Below are 24,235 nucleotides of genomic sequence, written 5' to 3' on the forward strand. Positions count from 1 at the left end.
TGTGCTACTTTTACTGCTGCTAGTTTTATTGCACACTTTGTAACCTTGGAACATCATATGGCTTAAAGCAAAGACCTCCTTCAGATAAAGTATGATATATATATATAAATACTTTATTAATGTTGTGATAAAGTCCAAAATACATCAAAGCTGCACAAGTGATATTGTACATTTTCCATTTAGTTTGAAACAACCTCACAATGCAAATGCTATGTGGTTTCAACACTTTGAAACTCCGTGTACTGCCAAAATACCTTAGTGACTTCCTTCTCACGACACATTATCGCTTTCGGATATAACAAGAAAAGAACCTTCGAGCAAACAATGAGACCATCATTCATGATAATACCAGTTGGTGTTTGAAAATAACAAATAACCAAAAAGGTACATGAGGACAGCAAGTCAAAATGTTTGACCTGTCACTCGTAAAAAAAAATCACATAATGAAGGTGACATAACAGGGAGAGGAAAAAAAGCCGTCTGGGGACTGTAATTGGTACTATGTGGCAGCATGCCACACACTTTGGCTAAATGATAAAGGGTGTGCTATGTTCGGAAACCTTTGGCAGTATAAAGTGCTCTATTGTCTGTACATGACTGCATTCGCCAAGAGAGAATTTGTGTGTAAATGTCCAGGTTGACGCCCAAAAAAAGAAGAAGAAAAAAGCAGGGTTTATTTAAACTTGGTTCAGATGGATAAAGAGGGACTGGAATAAAAACAGATCAGAGGTGTCAAACTTAACACATACATCCTGTTGTGTTCGAAATAATAGTCACTGTTCCGCAACTACTTTATACCTCTCATAGAGCTACAACAAAATACATAAGTGACAGCAAAAGTGTGCAAAAGACAGAGAATGGCCCGAATTTTGGATCGTTTCACACTTAAAGTATGAAAATAAAGTGCAAGGTGTACCACAACAGCACGTCTAAAATCGCCAACACAGAAGAAAACTGCTTTTTTATTTATTTTTTATATATTTTTTTTTCTTATTTTTTTTCTTTCTTTTTTTTCAACTTTTTTTTTTCAACTTCTTGATGTTAGCTCATTTCATACTGTCGATACTAGTGTATAGTCTACCGTTGCTAGTTACAACGTAAAGTGTAATTTCCCAGCAAGTGATCAAGGATGGACAGAGTAGAACAAACCAGAGGTGGCAAATCCAGGTCCAGAAAGTAAAAACCCTGCCACAGTTTGGCTTTCGCCTCAGGTGCTAGCTAGCTAGCTCCCTCGCTAGCTCCCATGGTGCTTGTTTACCTGCTAGAAGCTAGAAGCTCGCGCTGACTTTCTCAACACACAGACTGGCTAACGGCTTAGCCATTTAACAGCCAGCCAACTCTACACGATCATTCGCTGTAGTGCTGTCACTATGGAATATTTTTAGAATCGATTAATCTATCGAATAATTAATCGATTAATCGACTAATTGGATTCATCTTACTTTTGCATTAAAGTGCATAGCAAAAATATTTTTTCCCCTAATTACTATTTATTAACCAGTGATTGGTGGTCATATCGTACTTAATAGTTGTCGATTAATTTGATAATTAATTACTTGTCAATTAATTTTGACAGCTCTAATTCGCTGACGACGCGCTCTTCACTCACCAGGCCATGCCCTGCCTTTTAAAGCCATACACACTCAAAATCACAGATACTACACTAGTATGTGAAGATTGATGACAAGCCCAAATGGACACAAATAAGATGTGACTTTTGGCTTTAATGATCAAAAAAAACATTATTATCCCATTACTTTAAATAATCGCTAGGATAATCAATAGAATACTCTATTATAAAATATAGAATGGCTGCAACTCTAACACAAGACATCTAATAATCCGCTTGCTGGAAGCCAATATCGTGATTTTTTAAAAATTTAATTAAAAGATTTCTGTTACACTTGCGATGCGCCAGTTTTGCGAAAAAAAATCTTCGTGAAACAGGCTTATCTGGACGCACTACAAATCCAAGAAGAAGATCCCATGTGAAAAGCTACTCATTGTCAAAGAAGACCAAGCCCCATTTTTTTGCCATGTCATCCACTTCGCAGCTTGCGGCGGCCCCCTGCTGCGGCGCCTCCTCTTCTTGTGACGCTTCCCTGACAAACACCCTTCCCAAGCTCAGATCCTGCTTTGCCACCTTCTTGCCGCGTCCTTCTCCCTCGCCCTGGTTCAACACCATCTGAGGGCCGCATTCGGCGCAAAGCGCTGCTCCCTCCTCGTCTTGTCCCGCTCCCGTTGACACGAGGACGCTATAGTTTTCAGCGGCTACGTTTGAGGTGACGGTGTAGGAGGGGAAGGTGGGCGGCACACCCTGCGTCGCTTCCCCACGCGTCCAGTATGGGTTCTCGGCCATCTCCGTCACGGGCATTCTTAAACCATTTGGCGCCGTATTGGCCAAATACATCGTTGGAAAATCGGTCTGAGATTGGGTCACATTGTCCAGAGGAGGTCTGCTTTCCACCTGTGGCAAGTAGCACTGAGAGGCAAGAAGGGTGGCGGTCTCAAGGCAAAACTCTTCAGGGTGGGCGTCGCACTGTCCACCGGCGTTCGTCATGGCCACCCCAACCTCGCCATAGCTCAAAGAGTCATCGCTGTGTTCTTCAGACGCTGGTGGCGGTTCTTGACGCTGGGCGGCACTGGCACGTGCGCAGTCGGAGGCGTTGTTGTCGTCATCGTCATTGTCCGAGGAGCAGGGGGGGTTTACGTGCGTGATGGGGTCAGGCAGTAACGTTGTGTTGAATTGAAGGCGCAAAGGAGCTACGTCCTGAAAGGTGAAAAGACGGAAGTGTGAGAAGACAGCATCGCAGGTTTTTCAGTGGCAGACGTGGCAAATGCAGGTCCAGGTCCAAACTAAAAGAATATAGTCACAGTACTAGTGACAAGCTTTGGAAACTATAGTTGGGTTTCCATCCACCCATTTTTATTAGAATTTTCAAGAAATGCGAAAATAAAACTGAATGGAAACGCTCGAAATTCGAAAAAGGGCCCAAAATTCGCAAAAACTTTTTTACGCTTAGAGGAGGTGGATTTTGAAGCGTAGCAAAAAAAAGGAAAATGCAAATGTTGGCTATGGAAACACTTCCGGAACAGGTTTTGCAAATAACCGCTGGAAAGACCGGATACACGTCACACGTTTGTACGTCCCAAAGCAATGTCGGACAATAAAGTAAGGTATGTTTGGGGGGGGGCGGCGAAACAGAAATCTTTTTGTAAATAATGAAAGTAGCAAATATTAATGCTATTTTAGATGGAAAACAGCAAACCCTAAGGTTTACTAAGAATTACAAAAGCAAACTCATACGACGCCATCGCACGGCGCAATCGCTTCCTGGTCATCTACTTCTTCTAAATTACTGGTAGATCACATCTCTATGGTGTATACTGCCACCTACAGCGGCGGAGTATCCTATCAATATTCGCAAAAGAAGAACGGATGGAAACGGGCACAAGTTACATTTCTATTTTGCGCATTTTCAGTAAATTCGCTTACAAATTTCAAAAACAATTGGATGGAAACCTGACTTATGTATTATTATCATCTTCAAAAGTACTCTACCAGTGTAATGGGTTTTTTCCGTCCATTCCCCATCAGGTAATGATACAAGATGTAGCCGACCACCAGCAAGATGCAGATGCACAGTGATGGAACCACAATACCAACAATCGCCATCTGCACTTGGACGGGGATCGGATCTGGGGAAATAAAGTGAGGTCACAACTAGTAACTGTCTTAGACGCAACATTTTCAAATTCTCCGTTCTGGTGACAAAGAAACAAACACAGTTAGTCTGTACCTTTGCCGGTGGTTATGCAATGCATCTCGGACTGGTGGGATTTGAAGTCCAAGGAGATGAATCTGGCCTTAGCCGAGAAGCAATATTCTGTCTCAAAATCCAACAGTTCATATTTGAAAGGGCTCGATGTGACTGGAAAATGGTGCTGCCAAGAAACAACGCAAGTTTTTTGTTGTTAGTAAAAGGAGCTTTTAAAAACAGTACGTGTGAGGTTTGTCAGGAAAAAAAAAACCAGGACTTGTGTCATAAAAGATGTTTCAAACCCAAAGTCAACACCAATGTCGACACACCTTGTAATCATTTCTACTTACCACTCGCTTTTGGCGGGAATTGAAAACAGATATATTGTAGTGCATCTGCGGATATAGCGACGCCATGGAAATGGGCGGGGCGTGATGGTCTGCCTGATATCTGATTGGACCTGACAGGTAGATGGTGGCGTGTTTGTCCTTCACTTCCACCGAGATCTGAGGTTTCCCAAATGTTGCTGTCGGAAAAAGATACACAATCGTTGGTTAGTGATGGGAAAATGAAGCTTCGTGTGATGTTTTTTGACTCCTCTAGATGGCACTCATTGTTTAAAGATGCAGTGGAAATGTAATCCATTTCCATTGCACTAGCACCATCTAGAGGAGTAAAAAATATCGCAAATGCTTCATGAAGCTATATTTTCCTCTTAGTATTAGTAGGGCTGGGTGTTAAATAGATATAATCATCTAATTTTAGTTTGTAGGTCAGGATGATTATTTTTTTTCACAATAATGAAAAAAACCCAGTTTTTTTCTGTTTTCACTTTCCTTTTCATCCGTTTTATCAACCCATATGCTCCTAGAATCCTTACTGGCACAATGCCCTGGGAATCAAGTTATTCGTGACACCCAGCACATTGGTTGCTCTATAGAAATTAATTGACAAAAAAATAACCATTGATATTGTCCATTGTATGCTCTGTAATCTGAGATGACTAAGACAAATGAGTCACTGTTAAAAGAATCGCTTCTCTAACCTGTTATATATTAAAGTAACCTGACACAATTGAAATAAAGAGAATAAGAAAAACAATCCAGCTACAACACAGGGGCACATAAACGTACAATGAATGATTCGTGCAATCAGGCCCTCTCTCAACACCTTGCGCGAGAAAACAACAACAACAACAGAAACCTTTACGTGTTTACGTCTCAATTTATGTAGTCCAACTTACTGTCCACCTTCGGAACAAAGCGCATGCGAGACCTGGTCCACTTTGACGGGGCGGAACCCACGGCACGCACCCGCCCGTAGTAGCCATGAGCCGCATCCCACGTTTCGCGGGTCAGGTCGCACCACGTCATTTCCGTTTGCCGGCACCAGTGCACGGGCCGCCAGTTGCCCTGGCTTCCGCCCACGTTGTCGCCGTAGCTGATGAGGAAAGGTGGTCACGAAGGCAAATTGCTTGGCGTATGTATGGAGAGTTCGTAAAACTTTAACGTTGCTTACAATGCGAACTCCACGCTGTAACGGGTGCCGGCCGGAGTTTCGTGTCCTGGGTCCCATTTGAGCACATTCCGCAGGTTTACCGATGAGAATGTGACGTTAACGGGGCTCGGAGGAGGGAATGACCCTGCGATGGTGAAAAAAAAAAACTTTTTATGGGATTAGAAGCTCACAGTCATATTTGTGTACTAATTTCCAGCACTATTAGGGTTATATATAAAAAAAAAAGGATTACAAGGTAGGGCCGGCCCAAATAGCCTTAAAATAAAACGAGCAGTTATTTTCGTAAAATTCTGACTAATTGATTCCAGCCCCCCTCCACCCCCCCAATTGCACATAGAAAAAGCAATGCAAATAACATTATTCAAAAAAGTTGCACATTTCTATTTGTTTTGCCTTCTGTTGCCTTCTCCATTCGCAGATGCCCCAGACCCCTTAATACGCACTCAAAGAAATATTTCAAGCCTAACTTAAGTTTTATGCAATTTTTTTACATGACAAATTCCCATTTAATTATTCTTAGATGATAATAACAACCAAATAAACCTTATATGATATATATATTCATTAGTCTAATGAAGCCAATTTATTTGAAATGCATAATCCTCAGGTTTATGTATTTAGTATTAATAAAGTGTAATTAATCAAAATTATTAATAACCAGAGTATTTATTTAAAATACATGAAGTATATTATTTGAATTGCATAATAATCAGTTTACCTATACACAATAAATAGCATATTGCCGCTGCTATGTGAAAAACACTTATGTCCATTTTTATTTTATTTTTTGCATTTTAAAGTTTTGGGAATGAAACTGAATGCAGACATCTCATAAACGTAAAATAAAATAAAATAAGGAATTATACTTTGTTAATACTAAATACATAAACATGAGAATTATGCATTTCAAATAAATAGGCTTTATTAGACTAATGAATATATATCATAAAAGGTATATTTGGTAGGTTTGTGTTAAAATAAAAGTAAATGGGAATTTTTATGTGCAGTTTTGCGATGCAAATGTATCACTCTTTTGAAACCAAATTGTTTTTTAGAAGAAAAACCCTTTATTTCTGTGAACCCAGCCAACTTGCCGGACTACTTTAGTTTCGACCAAAACCGGACCAGATCTTGGGTACAGCACGCTGTCAGCGCTAAGCCATACAGATTCATGTCCAAGAAACAGAACTATCTCCTTAAGTTAGGCTTGAAAGAAAACAATTCTCACACAATAATTGATTTAAAAAAAAAAAAATAGTCTGCCCCAAAAGCTCGAATGAATTCATTTATATTCATTAACCACATAGCCTTTTGTTTTAGTACTGCTTCACAGCCCGTTTCCCCTTGCCCTAAGCAAAAATATAATACAAAAATCCTTCATTTTATGATTCATAATCTAGGCCACTTGTATAACTGCTCTCACACCCTGATTTACTAATTAGCGTAATGACAACACCCATTTCACAAAGGACACACACTCTAAAACTTGTATTATTGAAAAACAACAACCCCAAAACAAGTTAAATACAGAAGCGTGTTGCGTTCAAAGACCATGGTGATTTACTGTAAATTAGCATAATTATATTAAAGTTACACGACAGACGGGATACGAAGCCGCAAACATACCTGTAGATATATTCAGTCGCCCAAAGATTAAAAGGAAGAAAACAGCTCTCATGACTCTCATGAGTGAAATCAGCGCTCATGTTTCCGTAAAAAATACCTGTCGATGCTTCGGATACACCTGCTGTTGCCGGGTCCAAGCAAAAAACACACTGACACGTACGGACGACGTCTTTCATATAAAAAAAGAACCATGTCACCTCAAGAATGAAGAATGTGATCTCACTCGTTTTCGCGCACCTGAGTGCCTGTGCGCATGCGCGATAGAAAGCCATCACTGGTATAAAAAAAAGAAGAAAAGAAAGGATATTATGTTCATAGCACTGATAATAATGAATGTTTTTGTTGATGTTGTTTTTAATGACAAGAGTCAGTTATTTTTTTTCCCGCTGGCCTAATTGGGAAAATAATGTAAAACAAAAAGAAAAAAAGAAAGTCTTACATGGAGCGTCAGAGCTGCGGTTGGAAGGCTGGAAGACAAGCTTTACAGATTTCGATAAAAGCAAAAATAAAAAAAGACACTTTGCAGAAGCATACAATACCTTTACAAACTGACTGAAAGGGTCTATTTAAAAAAAATCCACTCGCGAAAACGGGTTTCTTACAGTAATGGGTTCCATATTAAATTATGGAGTTAAAATAAAAAAAAGGCGTTGGGCAAATGCGGTGGCCGAAAATAGTTAGATCGTGTGATAGTTCAAAAAATTAATTTGAACAGCGTATAAATATTCGACAGTGTTCGTGTTCTGTAAAGTGTTTTATTTTATTTATTATTATTTTTTATTTATTTATTCTAACACCTGTAACTGTTGTGATAAGGTTTGGGTTGAGAAAATAAATGAAAAAGAAAAAAAAAGCGGAAATATCCCAGGAGACAGTTGGAACTATGTACATCTGCGTACCTAGTTTTACTTCGGACTGTTTTGGCTGTTACGCTCGCTTCCCTCACTCGCAGGCGTTTTGTTAGCATCCGAGCTAACCGAGGGAGAGGCGAAACCTGGGAGATTTATGTGGCTTTTTTGCAACAAAACGAGTCGCTTTCGGCTGCAACAATGGCGCTGACGATGGAAACGCAGCTCCAGAGCATCTTTGAGGATGTTGTGGTAATATTTCTCATTTAGCATCTTTGCGTGCGTTTGCTAGGGGTCAGTGTTGTTATCTCACGCACTCACAAACACGCATATATACTCATAATATACTCTCATTTTTTTCTTTCTTTCTTCTTTTTTTTAGATGAAATTAGAAGCATAAATTCACCAGCTTTTAGTAACACAATTTTCAACAGATTGAAATCATTGGGACTCTCAAGTCTCAACAGACAAAATAGTTATGTTACCGTTATACCATAAAAGCTGAGCATTATTAAATGTTTTGTGAATTATTTCAAATTTTCTATTTCTGTCGGTCCTTGTCTAACTTTGACATTTTTGGGGGTAATTTTTCTTAGAAAACAGAGATGGTGGAGGAGGCCTTTGCTGGGTAATGTCTCTCACACACACATCATACAAATGCGCCCTTACTTGTAGTATAACTATATTGTATGCTAAAAACAATACTTTTGTGACATACTGTCTTTTCAGGATGTGCATGGACAGTCCGGAGGATGAGCGGACAAAGTTGGTCAGTTGTCTTGGAGCCTTCCGGCAATACTGGGGAACTCTGCCTCAGGTTTGCGCGCGCGCACACACACAATGACACACATATATATATATATATAACATATATGACTTAACAGAACCAATGACCTTCTTGTCTATTCGCAGGAGTCTCATGAGCAGTGTGTGCAGTGGATTGTACGATTCACACACAGCCAGCACAGTCCCAAAAGAATATCCTTCCTCTACGACTGCCTGGCCATGGCTGTGGAGACTAATCTCTTGCCACCGAGGTACACACACTCATTTATGGTCAAAGTATTATGGCTTTATTATTATTATTATTTTTTAACGACACTATCAGGCGCTCGCTCAATACGATGCATTTGTGTGTCAGGATGGTTTGCGCTGCTCTGATCAGCTCGGACAACTTGGAGTGGGAAAGGACTCAACTGTGGGCCCTGACCTTCGGACTCATCCGAAAGATTATCGGAGGGGTGGACTACAAGGTTTTGAAAGCGCATACTGTTATTTTTTTAATTTTTTTTTTAATGATTGTTTACTTGTTTGTTACCGCCTTTTTTCAGAAGATTCCTTTCCATCTCACAATGCAGCATTTGCTTGCGACCTCTTTTATTCGAACGCGTGCGCTTCTGGTTTGCGTTTCAGGGCGTTCGAGACCTTCTGAAAGCCGTGCTGGATAAAATCCAGACCATTCCCATCACTGTCAGCTCGGGCATTGTGCGGCAGCTGCTGACAGCCAGAGAGGTTTGTGGCAATAATGTGTTTTCTCGGTCAAAGAATGAATGGAAATGATTGATGATGCCTTCCAGGTGGTGGAGTACATCTTGGATAGGAACGCCTGCCTCCTGCCTGCCTACTTTGCCGTCACAGAGATCCGAAAACTGTATCCAGAGGGACAACTGTCGCACTGGGTAAGTATTAGTACCTTTTGCTGTTTTCATTTCTGCGACGTGTTTTTCTTAATCCGCGTCTTGTGCTTGTAGCTTCTCGGCAGCTTGATATCAGATTTTGTGGACAGTTTTCGACCCACTGCCAGAATCAACTCCATCTGTGGTGAGAAACCAAAAGCAACTTTGTGTGTTTTATGTATTGGTTTATATTCAGTATTTACAATCCCACAAAGCTCTGTGTTGCCTAGGAACTGAATTGTTGGACGATAAGATGCTTCTAATATTTCAGTGACCTCACATAGATACACTATGGGAGACATTCCTTTCTATTTTTTCTGTATACAGCACTTTGTATTCAGGGTTTTTCCTATGTAGAAAATGTGGAGGCGGCCGCCACCACCTAATTTGCTGCAGCGCCCCCATCTTGGCAGCAACGTATTTTAATTGCAGTTGCAGCGTTATGGAGGCGCTATATCAACAGTAGCGCACCGGAAAGACTTGAAGCAACAACCGAAGAAGAAACTTTATTATTATTTTTTTTTTACTTTATTGTACCAAAGGAGCAACCGTTGCACATGGCCATTTCTTGGTTTCGAGGCGGAGGTGGCGCGCTCCGGGCATCGGCAAAGTCATAAAAACAGAGTATATACAATCAACATAATACTGTTTTACAACATCGCTGAACAATATTTACAATTTAGTACGTACTAGTGGATGACTTTTTAATGATCGCAGTAAAAAAAAAAAAAAAAATTGCGGGTTGCGGCCGACGCACACCCAACCATCCACTTAAATCAGCGCTCCAGCCAAGACACAGCACGGAGCCTCGGCCGGCGTTATGTCAGGGTGGTGCCACCTCTGCCTCAATTTGAGCCAGGAAAAACCCCCGGTATTGTCCTTAGACGGCGCCGGTGTACCTAATGTTTTGGCCCACCGCAGGTCGTTGCAGCCTTTTGCCGGTGGTGAACAACAGTGGCGCCATCTGCAACTCCTGGAAGCTGGACCCCACCACGCTCCGCTTCCCACTCAAAGGCATGCTGCCCTTCGATAAGGTGCCACCACACACACACACACACACCCGCACACATGCACACACATAAGCAACACTAACTTATGGATATGCGTGCACAGGACCTGTTTGAGCCGCAGACGGGCCTGCTGCGCTATGTGCTGGAGCAGCCTTATTCCAGAGAAATGGTGTGCAACATGTTGGGACTCAGCAAACAGGTACAGCTGTCCACAGTTCGCCGTGTCCTCCTCTCAGTGTCCCCCGCCTTCTGCTTCATGAAGTCGGATTTCGTTTTGGTGTACCCTTACACGCCTTTAATAGTTGTAATGTTTTCCTGTTTCTTCCTTTCTTTGTTTTTTTTCCCTCTTCTATTTGTTGCCTCAGTGTTTCCCGCAGATGAAAAAATATTTTGCCACGAAGACAAAAAAAAATATGTTGAGCTTGGAATGTTATCATGGGATATTAGGGCCACAATGTAAAGGAAAAAAAGTAATAATATACAAAAAAAAGTGATAAAGTTAACATTTAAAAAATGAATTAATACATTATATTTCAGTACCCTTAATCCAAGAGACTTTATTCTTGTTAAATAATTTTATTATTATTCATTATGTTAGGATTTTTTTTAACTGTAAAATTATTATTTTAGTCCAGTAAAATTATACTTTACTGTAGAGCTGCTCAATTATGAAGAAAATATTAATCACGATTCATTTGTGTTTTGGTACAAAACAAAGAAGGACAGAACAAGATTTATGAAATGAGTTATTTTAAAATAAAAAAGGTACAAATATTTAAATAACTCAAAATTAATGTTAATATTTTATTGTTCACGATTATGCCAATTTTGTAATTAGGGAGTGGAAAAATTGAAATTGTAATAGAATTTCGATTAATTGCACAGCTCTACTTTTTTACTGCAATATCATTTCCCCCACAAACAGATACCAGTACGAGTATTCACTCTTTGATTATGAGGTTAAAAAAAACAAAACACTGTTACCCTACTCACTTTGTTATTGTAAAATGTTGACATTTTTACTCTATTCTCATCAAACTAGGACTGGGAAACACTGATCTTCACTTGTCTCGGTCCTTTCTTTCCTTTGGCGACCATCTCCTCCCCTCTGCTAACAAACCCGCCTATGTACATGCGCAACAAGCCACTTTTGCGCCATGGTTGCTTGACCGGTCCGTGCAGTCAAAACACAAGGTCCAAATGTGAACAATTAGCCCTCCGCCCTCCATCCCCGCCCGCTAGTGATGGCAAAATGAAGCTTCATGAAGCACTTGCGATACTTTTTTACTCCTCAAGATGGCACTCATGATTCAAAGATGCAAAGCAAATGTAATCCATTTTCATTGCACTTGCCTTTATCTTTAAACCAAGAGCACCATCTAGAGGAGTCAAAAAGTATCGCAAATGCTTCATGAAGCTTCATTTTGCCATCACTACCGCCCGCATGCTTTCTTATTTTTTTTTTTATTTATTGGCGGCCAACGACCTCGTCGCTCGTGAGTCACCACTCTTCTCTTTCTCTGTGTGTCTCCCTCTTTTCCGTTTCCTCCCTCTTTCTGTTTCTCTCCTGCGCTCGTCTCGGTAAGACTCTGAACATTGGCCAGGTATGTCCTCCTTGCTGCTTCTCCTCCTAATCGTTGGTGAATGAGTTTTTTTTTTTTTTTTTTTTTTGTTGGTTTGTTTTTTGGCACACCGAATGGGCTCACTGCGTCCACGTTGTCGCCCGGCTCTCGCCGTCCCTTTTGACGCCTCTCTTGTCTCCCGCTGGCCAGCAAAAGCAGCGCTGTCCCGTGCTGGAGGAGCAGCTGGTGGACCTGGTGGTGTACGCCATGGAGCGCTCCGAGACCGAGGAGCACTTTGACGCCGACGTGGGCGGCACCAGCCAGCTCCTGTGGCAGCATCTCTCGTCGCAGCTCATCTTCTTCGTCCTCTTCCAGTTCGCCAGCTTCCCGCACATGGTGCTCTCGCTGCACCAGAAGGTCCGGGAATTCCTCCGACCCAGCAAATGTCTTGATTGGCTGACTGCTCTCGTGTGTAAGGCTTTCTTCTTTTGTTAACTGTAACAGAGAAATATTTGCTGTGTCCTCCAGCTTGCAGGAAGGGGTCTTATCAAAGGGAGGGACCACCTGATGTGGGTCTTGCTGCAGTTCATATCGGGAAGCATCCAGAAGAACGCCTTGGCCGACTTCCTCCCTGTCATGAAGCTCTTTGACCTGCTGTATCCCGAAAAAGAGGTCCGTCAAGGACGTGCTCTCTTATCGGTTTGCCTTATCGTCGCCTCACGGGTGGAATATTCTTTCCTCTGCGTTTGCCAGTGCATTCCCGTTCCGGACATTAACAAGCCTCAGTCCACCCACGCCTTCGCCATGACCTGTATCTGGATCCACCTCAACCGCAAGGCTCAAGGCGACTCGGACCTGCAGATTCCCATCCCGCACTCTCTGAAACTGCACCACGAGTAAGCAAAAAATGTCAATTTTGGCACACGGCATCTGTCAGGGGAAAAAAAGAAAAGTAATTCATTAGTCTTAATTTGTCAACATATTTTAGGTTTTAAAATGAGAACAAAATAGGATTGACGCCACAGGCTCCGCTGTAGGTGGGTTCATTTGTCTTTTGCGTTATTAATGAATGAGATTAAAATAGATTAGTTCAATTTGTCAGGGCAGAAAATGCACACATTTAATTATTAGAAATGGGCAAGTACCAATACCAGATTTTAGTATAAGGCAGATACCGTCCCTATTTTGGGGTATAGAAAAGTCATGGAGGCTGCGAAGAAAATCTGACATCGATTAAAGTCCTTCTCGGCAATTAGTTGATGCCAATTTTTAACCAGGGTTTTCGCAAGTCATTAAAACGATTTTGTTAAATTAAAGCCTAAAATTAGATTAAAAAGCAATAAAATGATGTCCAGAAGAATGAATTCTAAAATAATACTAAAAATAAAACTGTGGACTCGTTATTTACAATGAACAAAATGGACAGGGGTCTACAAGATCCTTCATTTTCCAATCAATTTGCTTTTAATTTGAAAAGTAAAATGTACTGTTTGTGTCACCAACATCCAACATGAAACACCAATAAAAAAAAACACCACATAGTGGCAGAAAGATTACTTCAAAACAAGTCTCACTCCATATTATTATTTTTTTTTATCTTCTTAATTTCAAATAATTTTATAAATTACTGTAGTACTTAAGTTACAGCCAGGTAACCATATTTGTCATATTTTATGTTAATTAACAATACGGTGGAAAAATTTTAAAATACATATTTTATTGTACAATTATAACAGATATCAAATAAGCAATTAACTCTTTGACTGCCATAAACGTTATAAAACGTTTAGCATAAACCTAGGGAAGGGCGCCGAGGACGTTAAAAGACGTCCCCTATGTTTTTTTGTTTTTTTTTCAAAAACGGGTGCAGGAAAGCCTTGGGCAGCTGTGCTGAAAGAATCAGGCTGATCTGATTAGTCAAAGACTCGTTTTGGCCCCTAGAGGGCAGCGATGACTCTCTTTGCACAAGGTTGGATGGGCCGCCCACCGTGGGCGTCAGTAGAAGACGTGAGGCGGAGCTAGAGTGTTGAGGAGACAATGGCTGATCCAAGCCACAATGGCTTGACCAAGCAACCGGTTACAAGCAGCTCAGCTTGAGCATTTTTTTCAAAGACGGAAAGCATCAATCAATACTAAAAAGCGCATTGATGTCAACGATGATGATGACAACGAGCTCTACGCCAAAGTTGGAAGCTTTGGCCTGTTACTATCACGTAGTAAGCCTCACCGGCTACGCGCGGCTAGCGCGGCTAGCGCGGCTAGCGCTGCTAAGGCCGGAAAACGCGCACAATAGCCGGCCGGGTACTTCTGCACAAGCGGACATTCGATCGGGCGATGGAGAGTTGGCATCGACCAATGCAGATTGATGATGATGATGATGATGACAACGAGCTCTACGCCAAAGTTGGAAGCTTTGGCCTGTTACTATCACGTAGTAAGCCTCACCGGCTACGCGCGGCTAGCGCGGCTAGCGCTGCTAAGGCCGGAAAACGCGCACAATAGCCGGCCGGGTACTTCTGCACAAGCGGACATTCGATCGGGCGATGGAGAGTAGTCGAAAAGCATCGACCAATGCACATTGATGATGATGATGATGGTCAACCTCGCCGGAGTTGGAAGCTATACGCGGCCGTTATTCTCTCGTCATAAAGCCTCACCGGCTAGCGCTGCTAACGCCGGAAAACGCGGAGCTGCACAAGCGGACATTCGATCGGACAATGAAGAGTACCCCGAGTCCAATGCATATTCATCGGAGGAGCGGGTACAGTCTGATCACGGAGAAGACACTGTTTCTGGACTACGATGCCACCATGAATGGAGTGGATAAAATGGATCATGCAAATGCTGTTGCGTCTTCTTGCACGCAGGAGAGTGTTACACAAAGAAAAACTGTCGTTGAAACATCCACATATTTGTAAATAGCACCACAGTTGCACACATTTGTAAATAGTTTGCCAAATTGTTGTCAAATTGTTACACTGTTGAATGTAAATAAACGTATTTTGCTATCAAAAAACACTTTTTCATTCTTGGTGGTATTGTTTTATAGAAGTAAAGCACTATTTAGGTGTTTGTGGCATCATTCATGGACAAAAAGAAGTGTCAAATTCACTAGAATGCATGAAATAATATCGTTTCACTAAAAGCTTGATTTCTCCGTATTTTGGTCCAACACAGGCGAAATTGGGTCAAACTAACCATTTTCTATTGTTGATTACTAAAGAACGGAATAAGGTAGAAACAAACTCTTTTTTTCTGATGAAAGATGAAAGTCCAATCTTTCATTTGGTAGTACGTGTGTTTCCATAGTCCAAACAGAACATTTTCTGTGGACCTTGAAAATCAGTCAAAATGCTTAAATCGGCTGGCACTGGCGGCATCCCTTTTCTGAAAACGTCTGGCAGTCAAAGAGTTAATTTGCGATTAATCGCAAGTTAACTGGAAATTCTGAGATTAATAATGATAAAAAAAAATTCATGCAGTTAATTTTAAGTTGTGTTAGTGTTGAAAGACTAAAGTTTAATACAGTCTCGGAATGATTAATCCATGATCAAAAGTAATTATGCAATGCTTTGATAATGGCTTGGTTGTCAATTCCACTTCCTTCGCATCCTTCAGGTTCCTGCAGCAATCATTGCACAACAAATCTCTGGGCATGTCGGACTACAAGATCGCCCTGCTGTGCAACGCCTACAGCACCAACTCGGACTACTTCAGCGTGCCCATGGGCGTCCTGGTGGAGACCATCTACGGCACTCAGTCCATGAGGATCAACCTGCCGGGCACCAACTGCATGGCGCTGGGCTCCTTCACGCCGCTGCCCATGAACCTGCTGGACTCGGTCACCGTGCACGCCAAGATGAGGTGCGTGGCGCCGTTCCCAAAGCCAAAGAAAATCCCTTTTTTGACGATGCTCAGCCGCTCCGCTGTCGTCCGTCCGCGTTCCAGTCTGATCCACAGCATCGCCACGCGGGTCATCAAGCTGGCCCACGCCAAGTCCAGCGTGGCCCTGGCGCCAGCCTTAGTGGAGACGTACAGCAGACTGTTGGTCTACATGGAGATCGAATCGCTGGGCATTAAAGGCTTCATCAGTGAGTTTCTGCCCACGCTCCAAAAATGACTTCTTCTTTTTTTTCTCTCTCATTAAAATCATATTACCGACTGATTACCTTCAGGCCAGCTGCTGCCCAACGTGTTCAAGTCTCACGCGTGGGGGATCCTCCACACCCTGCTGGAGATGTTCAGCTACCGCATGCACCACATCCAGCCGCACTACCGCGTCCAGTTGCTCAGTCACCTGCACAGTCTGGCTGCCGTGCCGCAGACCAACCAGAACCAGCTGCATCTCTGGTAACCCGAAAATGGCCCGACAGACAGATTCGAGCAGGCTAACAGATGTGTTGATAGGGGCGATTTTTTCCCATTAATTCAAAGCAAGGATGTTAGCTTAGCATCGCTAACCACATATGCATATCTATGGCTTGAATGTGCTATTTTTGGTTATCATACAGTTTTAAAAAATTTTTTTATCAAGCCTGTTTATTGACATTCAAAGGAAGCACACTAAAATCAAAATGATTATCAACGGAATGACAACATTTGTAATATTTATTTACAATCATTTTGTACAGTACTTGACATTTTTAGGCCAGAAAAACAGTAGACAACAATTCAGTACTGTATCCGGTGTTTTTAGACCACACAAAAAAAATAGTTTTTTTTTTTTTTTGCTTTAAAAAAATGCATTATAAAGAAGAATATACATTGCATTTTTGGGAGGAATTTACAATAAAATATATAAAAACCAACACCAAGAACAGTAGAGCTTGGACTGGCACCTAGAATCGCCGTTCCTTAACCGAATTTGAAACTTCACTTCTAATTACAGAAATGTTACAAATGGTGGGTGGAATCCTGGTCAGTTATTTCACCCTTTGGTGCTGTAAATGTGACACAGGATTCTTGTTAAGGTAAACCATAAACGACCGTGAAAAGAAAACCTTTTCCGTGGTTTGAGTCGAGTCGGAGGTTTGGCTGCTGTCGACGCGATTAGGGAAAGAGGATTTTGTTCAAGCTCGAATTTTTATATAGAATTACATTTAAATTAAATTAAATGTATATATTATTATTTATATTTAAATTAAATTTTAACTTTAATTTAACAGATGGCCCCTCCTCCCCTTCTCGCCCATTAAATCAAGATTCCACTACAGTGTAATATATTTAAAAAATCAAAATTGTCCGATTTTTCTGATTTTAAAAGCGCTAATATCGGCCAGCCGATTAGTCGTTTGTTGACTACTTCTGTCAATTTTCCATCTGGTGTTGATTCCTCTCTGGCAGTGTGGAGAGCACGGCCTTGCGCTTGATCACGGCGCTGGGCAGCTCGGAGGTGCAGCCGCAGTTCACCCGCTTCCTCAGCGACCCCAAGACGGTTCTGTCGGTGGAATCGGAGGAGCTGAACCGAGCGCTTATCCTCACCCTGGCCAGAGCCACGCACGTCACCGGTATTCCCCCGCGTCGCCGGTGTCGAAATTGAAACTCCGCCTGAACCCGCCCCGTGTGCGCAGATTTCTTCACGGGCTCCGACTCCATCCACGGCACGTGGTGCAAAGACATCCTCCAGACCATCATGAACTTCACCCCTCACAACTGGGCGGCGCACACCCTCTCCTGCTTCCCGGCGCCACTGCAGGTGCGGGTCGGGATGGATCCCGCGCCGCCGCCGCCGCCGTGCTTCCCTGCTTTGACTCCCGCCCGTCTTTGCCGCCAGGCCTTCTTCAAGCAGAACAACGTCCCGCAGGAGCCGCGCTTCAACCTGAAGAAGAACGTGGAGGAGGAATACCGCAAGTGGAAGTCCATGACCAACGAGGAGGACATCATCACGCACTTCTCCATGCAGGGCTCGCCGCCGTTTTTCCTCTGCCTGCTGTGGAAAATGCTGCTGGAGACCGACCACATCAACCAGATCGGCTACAAGTCCGTAGCAAGCATACCGTACAAATGTCGTCCCTATTTTGGATTTGCCGTTTTTATTTGTTTTTGTTTTTACCTCCCTCAGCGTCCTGGAGCGAATCGGGGCGCGCGCTCTGGTGGCCCACATGCGCACGTTTGCCGACTTCCTGGTCTACGAGTTCTCCACGTCGCCCGGCGGGCCGCAGCTCAACAAGTGCATCGAGATCCTCAACGACATGGTGTGGAAATACAACATCGTCACGCTGGACAGGGTCATCCTGTGTCTGGTGAGCAATGCCCCCCCCGCCTTCCCGTTGCCGTGGCGACCGCCGCTTACTCTCTATCCCACGCGACCCGCCAGGCGATGCGGAGCCACGAGCGCAACGAGGCTCAGGTGTGCTACTTCATCATCCAGCTGCTGCTGCTCAAGTCGGACGACTTCCGCAACAGGGTCAACGACTTTGTCAAGGAGAACGCCCCGGAGCACTGGCTGCAGAGTGACTGGCACAACAAGCACATGAGCTACCACAAGGTACGCGGGTGCACGTCACACACCGTTTGGAACCCAAACCCAAGTTTTCAACCTAATTTGAAATCTTATCCCTAATTTCAAACCTTACTTTGAAATCCAAATCGATTTTGAAGCCATACTTTTAAACCCTAGCTTAAAACCCTATTTGAAACTAATTTGAAACCCTAGCCGAAGTTTGAAGCCCTTACCCAATTTTAAAACCCCATTTTGAAACCTTGTGTCTAGTTTGAAACCCTACTTTGAAGCCCTAACCCTAGATTTTTAAACCCTAGTTTGAAACCCTACTTTGTAAACATATTCCGATTTTTTATACCCTACTTTGAAATCCTAGGACATAACCCTGTTTGAAACCTGATTTTGAAACCCCTGCTATAATTTAAAACCCTACTTTGGAAACTTCACCCAAGTTTGAAAGCCTGTAGTTGTGAGTTGCCGAAGGTAGCCATTTGCCCGCATATTTTTTTTGTGGCGTTTTGTGTCAGAAATACCCGGAGAAGTTGTATTTCGAGGGCGTGGCGGAGCAGCTGAACCCGCCCATGCAGGTGCAGCACCAGTACATGCCCATCTACTTCGGCAACGTGTGCCTGCGCTTCCTGCCCGTCTTCGACATCGTCATCCACCGCTTCCTGGAGCTCATCCCCGTCTCCAAGTCGCTGGAGACCCTCCTGGACCATCTGGGCGGACTCTACAAGTTCCACGGTCGGCATCCCGCAAGCGGGACTTGCATAAATCTCAACTTGTTGTTATTATTATTATTACTGTTGTGCCACTTTTGAGTTACTTCGGTCCAAATGCTGACTTTAACCTTTGTTTGTTTGTTCAGACCGTCCAGTGACTTACCTGTACAACACCCTGCACTATTACGAGCGCCACCTGAGGGACAGAACCAGCCTGAAGCGGAAGCTGGTGCACGCCATCATGTTGTCCCTCAAGGTACGCCGACAGGCGGTCCGGCAAAATCCACGTCGAGCCCATCCGGAAGCGCTGCCGAAAGCGATCGCAATGGTGACGTGACATTCCTTCAACGGGACAGGACAACCGGACCCCCGGCTGGTGCCTGAGCGAGACCTACCTGAAGTTCGGCATGAACCAAAGAGACGACAACGTGTGGACGCCCGACGACACTTACTACTGCAAGCTGATTGGACGGCTGGTGGACAATATCTTTTGCTAACTTTTTTTTATGAGCAGTATTGCGTCTTCCCAACTCGTGTTGCGCGCCCTTAACTGCCCCCCCCCCACCCATGGCGGGCAAGTCGCCGGGTCCGTTCCCCAATTGCGACTGGAGGTTCAACGAGTTCCCGAACCCGGCGGCTCACGCGCTGCACGTCACCTGCGTGGAGCTGATGGCGCTCGCCGTGCCCGGGAAGGACGTGGGCAACGCGCTCCTCAACGTCGTCCTCAAGAGGTGACAGCGCCGTTTACATACGTTTGGTTTTTTTACAAGTACCAAAAAAAAAAAAAAAAAGGAATACTTCAAGTACCACTTTGATGACCAACATTAAAATACAGTTGCAAGTGTTCGTGCACGATGTCACCTCAATCTGGATGCGTTCAAATAACTTCTTCAAAGTTCACTAAATACTTTTTAAATCGAGTGAAATACCCTAAAAGTTATTGAAACGCTCTCTAATCTTTGAAATACTACCGAAAAATAATCTTAAAACTACTGAAATACTTCCTATAAATTACCTTAAATACTCTTTAAATCAAACAAATACGACATAAATGCGACTTAAATAATTGAAAAGTTACCCAAATACTCTTACAGCTATTAAATATTCTCCAAAAGCGACCTAAACACTCTTTAATCTATGAGGTACTCCCTAAAGGCTCTCTTAATAGGAAATACTGTTAAACTATTCCCTAAAAATAACCTAAATACACTTCAAATATACTCATCTACTGAAAATACCCTAAAAGTTATTGAAACGCATTCAAATCTTGGAAATGCTACCTAAAAATAATCTTAAAACGACTGAAATACTTCCTATAAATTACCTAAGTACTCCTAAATCTATCGAATACTGCATTAAAATTCCCTAAATACTGTTCAAATCTGTCAAATACTCCCTAAAAGTAACCTAAATACTCAAATCGACCAAATAATCCTAAAAAGTAATCTAAATACACTTAAATCTACAAATTATTCAGTATAGGCTATTTTAATAGTAAATACTCTTAAATTTGCAATACTCCCTCAAAGTAACATAAATACTCTGAAATCTATCAAATACTATAAATAAAGAAGTAATCTAAATATTCCTAGATGTGCTTTTGAGAAGTTACGGAAATCTAGGAAATGAAACACTATTTAATGACGCAAAACAAATGATCAATAAAATTACATTGTAGCTGAATATAAAAAATATATCAAAACAATCAAGTGTAAATGTTTTCTTGCAAATGAATACACAGGACCCCCCCCCCCCCCCCCCAAAAAAAACCCAAATTGAAACACTTTTGTAGATTGAAAAAAGTGATTCCTTGGCATGCCACTAGAGGGAGCCTCAGTGCATGATTGTGTTTCAGCCAGCCTCTCGTCCCCCGAGAGAACATCACAGCCTGGATGAACGCCATCGGACTCGTCATCACCGCTTTGCCGGCAAGTTCCCCAAATTCCGCTCGGTCACGGAAAAACAAAGGACTCAAACGCCGAGTCGTATTCTCGCCGGCCCTCCCCAACAGGAACCGTACTGGATCGTGCTGCACGACCGCATCGTGACGGTGATGGGCTCGCCGGCGCTGACGTCGGAGACGGCGTGGCCGCGGGACCCCTTCGCCCTGCTGGACTTCACCGCCTGCCACCAGAGCTACAGCGAGATCAACTGCGGCTACGTGCTGGCGCTGGCGCACGCCGTCTGGCACCACTCGTCCATCGGGCAGCTGTCGCTCATTCCCAAGTGAGCCGGTCGGACGCGACCCCCGCTCGGCGCCGCCTCGTACGATCGCTCGCGCATCTCCTTCTGACGGTCTGCGTGTTTGCAGATTCCTCTCGGAGACGCTTAAGCCGGTGGTCCAGACCGAGTTCCAGCTGCTGTATGTGTACCACCTGGTCGGACCTTTCTTGCAGCGCTTCCAGCAGGAGAGGACGCGATGCATGCTGGAGGTGACGCCTCGACGACGAGGGAGGGGGTTCAAATTTAATTACCCCCCCCCCCCCTCCTAAAAAAAAATGCAAATCAAAGTAAAAATAAAAAATGAGATTCAAAAAATACATGTGGAAATAAATACCACGATAAATATATAAATAGAATTAAATATCAATCGACCCGCTCACTCGAAAGGCAGTTTGCAACGGCGCTTAGGACCGCCCCCTCATTTGAATAACGTTTCCTTCGGACAGAGTGTCTGTAGCTTGGAATAAATAAATGTGAGAGCAGAGCGTTTTTATTAATTGATTGATATTTAATTTTATTTATATGCAGAGTTTTCCACTGGGGCTCTGTTCCAAAAAATACCCGCAATAAATGAAATCTGCCAAGTAGTTCGCTTTGTTTTATATTTATTAGAAATGTTTTTATACACCTTTCTCATCGAGGCATTTACTTTTTCTGACATTTCTCTCGTTGAAACATTCTCAATGTTTAAAACTTCATAAATTGTATACAATTTAAACAACTAATAAACCGCAATAAGTGAACTGCGTTATAGTGAGGGAACACTATTTATGGATTTATTTTTATTTTTGTATTTTTACTTTTATTTATTTATAGATATTTTTATTTTTGTATTTTTACTTTAATTTATTTATGGATATATATTATACATATATATATATATATATTATACATATATATATATATATATATATATATAATTTGTATTTGCTTTTACTTTTTCTTACTTTTCTTTTCTTTTTTTTAATTATATTTTTTATATCTGTTTTATTTTCACTTTTACTCACTTATTTATTTAGTATTTTGGCAGTTTTGTTCCTCCATCGACGCCATCGGCGCGTGTTGTCGTTGAAAACGCGACAGGAAGGTTCATTCTGTTCCCGCGTGTGCGTTTCAGATCGGCGTGGCCTTCTACGAGATGCTGCAGGTGGTGGACCAGCACTGTCAGCATCTCAACTACATGGACGCCATCTGCGACTTCCTCTACCACATCAAGTACATGTACACGGGCGACAGCGTCAAGGAGCAGGTCGGCCATCACGCTCGGCAACACACAGCATGGACATTTGTCTCATGATGAAATACATCCAGCTCACAAATAGAGGAACACTTTTACATAAAAAAATTTTTTAAAAACAATGGGGGAAAAATATGTCAAATATAAATAATACCACCCAGTCGTTTTCAAAAAGAAAAAAAAGAGGAAAATATGAAATTACTATATAAAAATAGAATTCTAAAATGTAAATTTTGAGTAATTAAAGTAAACCTTGAATTAATCACACAAAATTAAAAATTCTCGTGATTGGATTTTATGCACTGACAAAAATCTTAGATATTTCAATTTTGGAAATTACAATTTAATTTTCAAATGTTACGTTTTCATAAATGAGTTTATATATTTAAAATAAAAATGAAACATTTTTAAAAATGACAATTGAGTTTTCAAATTATTAGAAAAGGAATAATAAAAAACAAAAATTCTTACATTAAACAAAAAAATTATTGTATTTTTTTTAATGTGATCTTTTCATGTGCGCACACAAAAAAATTCATTGAAATATTGTCAAAACCAAAATAAACAAATGCCATCCAAATCGAAAATCCTTGGCAGAGGTCTCCCCTGTTCAAACCTGCTGTGCGTTGATGCACAGGTGGAGAAAATCATCATGACCCTTCGGCCGGCCATGAAGCTTCGTCTTCGCTTCATCACGCACAGCAGCAAGACGGACACGTCTTCGGCCGCCGCAGTTGCCTCGTCGTCTTCGGCCGCCGCGCAGCCCGTCCCCGTCTCTGTGGCTCCCGCCGCCGTCACCTCCACGCCTCAGCCTTTATCTGCCGCCTCCTCGATGGCGTCCGCCACCGCCTCACCTTGCGCGTCGTCGCAGCACACGCATGCCTCCATGTAACCCGGGCGGAGGCAGACAGGAAAAGACAAATAATGAACTCTCACAGTGCAGAAAACAAATAAAGGAACTGTGATGTTTTGGTTTTTTTTGCATTATGATGTACTATTTTGTATTTGCTTTTTATTTTTTACAATAAAATGGAGCCCTACCAGTGTTGTCTTGTCGTCTTGAAATGAAAATGGAGGCAAAAAAAAGGCAGTGGTGTAATATCCCTAATCCTCGTTTGAAACACAGTTTGAAAAATGACCATTCAGTAAGAATTATGTTTTTTTTTTCTAAACGACTGTCACTATAAGACCTTTTTTAAACTATATATATATCAAATATACTGGATATTAAGTTCAAACAACCATTTATTGTAAACTTTTTTTTAATGACCATATGTAAAAAAAAGAATGTATAGTAAGGCTTTTTATTTTTTATTTTAATCCAGTCGGTTTTTTTTCAGACAGCTTTTTTTACGGCTCTTTTGTTTTTTTAACGGCCATGTAAGGCATTTAAAAAAAAACTTGGTGTTTTTAAAAACAAAACAAAAAAACTTCTCTTTTATGGCTTTTTTTTTTTTTATGACCATGTATACTACGGCTTTTTTTATGGCTCTTATTTCTTTTGTAACGACAATAAGGCGTTTTTTTAAAAACTAAAAAAAAAACTATGGTTTTTTTTATGGCTCTTATTTTTTTTGTAACGACAATAAGGCGTTTTTTTTAAAAACTAA

General features: G+C 42.0%; 2 protein-coding genes across 5 annotated transcripts; one reads left to right on the plus strand and one right to left on the minus strand.

Annotated features, from left to right (window-relative positions):
- Positions 1–96: 96 nt before the first annotated feature.
- Positions 97–7,132, minus strand: il20ra (interleukin 20 receptor, alpha). Of its 2 annotated transcripts, none has more exons than XM_086061567.1 (7): positions 7,003–7,132; positions 5,280–5,403; positions 5,005–5,201; positions 4,112–4,287; positions 3,801–3,945; positions 3,563–3,699; positions 97–2,770 (listed from the first exon to the last, which is right to left on the minus strand). In XM_086061567.1, exons 1-7 carry the CDS (start codon positions 7,079–7,081, stop codon positions 1,997–1,999), a joined length of 1,632 nt encoding a protein of 543 aa, XP_085917693.1. In that variant the 5' UTR covers positions 7,082–7,132; the 3' UTR covers positions 97–1,996. The 2 variants fall into 2 exon arrangements, with proteins under 2 accessions (XP_085917693.1, XP_085917694.1); XM_086061568.1 differs by having other exon boundaries at positions 6,906–7,132.
- Positions 3,633–23,670, plus strand: med23 (mediator complex subunit 23). Of its 3 annotated transcripts, none has more exons than XM_086061566.1 (31): positions 3,633–3,712; positions 8,350–8,381; positions 8,483–8,570; positions 8,666–8,790; positions 8,895–9,006; positions 9,167–9,265; positions 9,331–9,432; positions 9,505–9,574; positions 10,351–10,463; positions 10,543–10,638; positions 12,026–12,043; positions 12,212–12,418; positions 12,530–12,673; positions 12,755–12,897; positions 15,620–15,865; positions 15,950–16,092; positions 16,177–16,351; positions 17,345–17,508; positions 17,572–17,696; positions 17,775–17,980; positions 18,063–18,243; positions 18,318–18,488; positions 18,971–19,187; positions 19,312–19,421; positions 19,522–19,648; positions 19,731–19,896; positions 21,021–21,093; positions 21,177–21,391; positions 21,477–21,597; positions 22,506–22,637; positions 23,263–23,670. In XM_086061566.1, the coding sequence occupies exons 2-31, from the start codon at positions 8,359–8,361 to the stop codon at positions 23,515–23,517; spliced, it is 4,167 nt and encodes a 1,388-aa protein (XP_085917692.1). In that variant the 5' UTR covers positions 3,633–3,712; positions 8,350–8,358; the 3' UTR covers positions 23,518–23,670. The 3 variants fall into 3 exon arrangements, with proteins under 3 accessions (XP_085917692.1, XP_085917690.1, XP_085917691.1); XM_086061564.1 differs by lacking the exon at positions 3,633–3,712 and adding an exon at positions 7,837–8,005; XM_086061565.1 differs by lacking the exons at positions 3,633–3,712; positions 12,026–12,043 and adding an exon at positions 7,837–8,005.
- Positions 23,671–24,235: the final 565 nt, after the last annotated feature.

This window comes from Leptonotus elevatus, chromosome 18 (genome assembly GCF_054856555.1).
Source record: "Leptonotus elevatus isolate MCC_2025b chromosome 18, RoL_Lele_1.0, whole genome shotgun sequence".
In the NCBI taxonomy this organism is placed as follows: domain Eukaryota; kingdom Metazoa; phylum Chordata; class Actinopteri; order Syngnathiformes; family Syngnathidae; genus Leptonotus; species Leptonotus elevatus.

What these genes read in the sequence shown, in the direction of transcription:
- med23 (XM_086061564.1), top strand. Translation starts at nt 7,955, where the DNA reads ATGGCGCTGACGATGGAAACGCAGCTCCAGAGCATCTTTGAGGATGTT. An exon ending in GCATGCTGCCCTTCGATAAG is followed by an intron (nt 10,464 to 10,542) that starts GTGCCACCACAC and finishes ATGCGTGCACAG; the next exon opens with GACCTGTTTGAGCCGCAGAC. An exon ending in TGCTGTATCCCGAAAAAGAG is followed by an intron (nt 12,674 to 12,754) that starts GTCCGTCAAGGA and finishes TGCGTTTGCCAG; the next exon opens with TGCATTCCCGTTCCGGACAT.
- il20ra (XM_086061567.1), bottom strand. Translation starts at nt 7,081, where the DNA reads ATGAAAGACGTCGTCCGTACGTGTCAGTGTGTTTTTTGCTTGGACCCG. An exon ending in TGTATCCGAAGCATCGACAG is followed by an intron (nt 5,404 to 7,002) that starts GTATTTTTTACG and finishes TCACCATCGCAG; the next exon opens with GGTCATTCCCTCCTCCGAGC. An exon ending in GGAAAAAACCCATTACACTG is followed by an intron (nt 2,771 to 3,562) that starts GTAGAGTACTTT and finishes TTCACCTTTCAG; the next exon opens with GACGTAGCTCCTTTGCGCCT.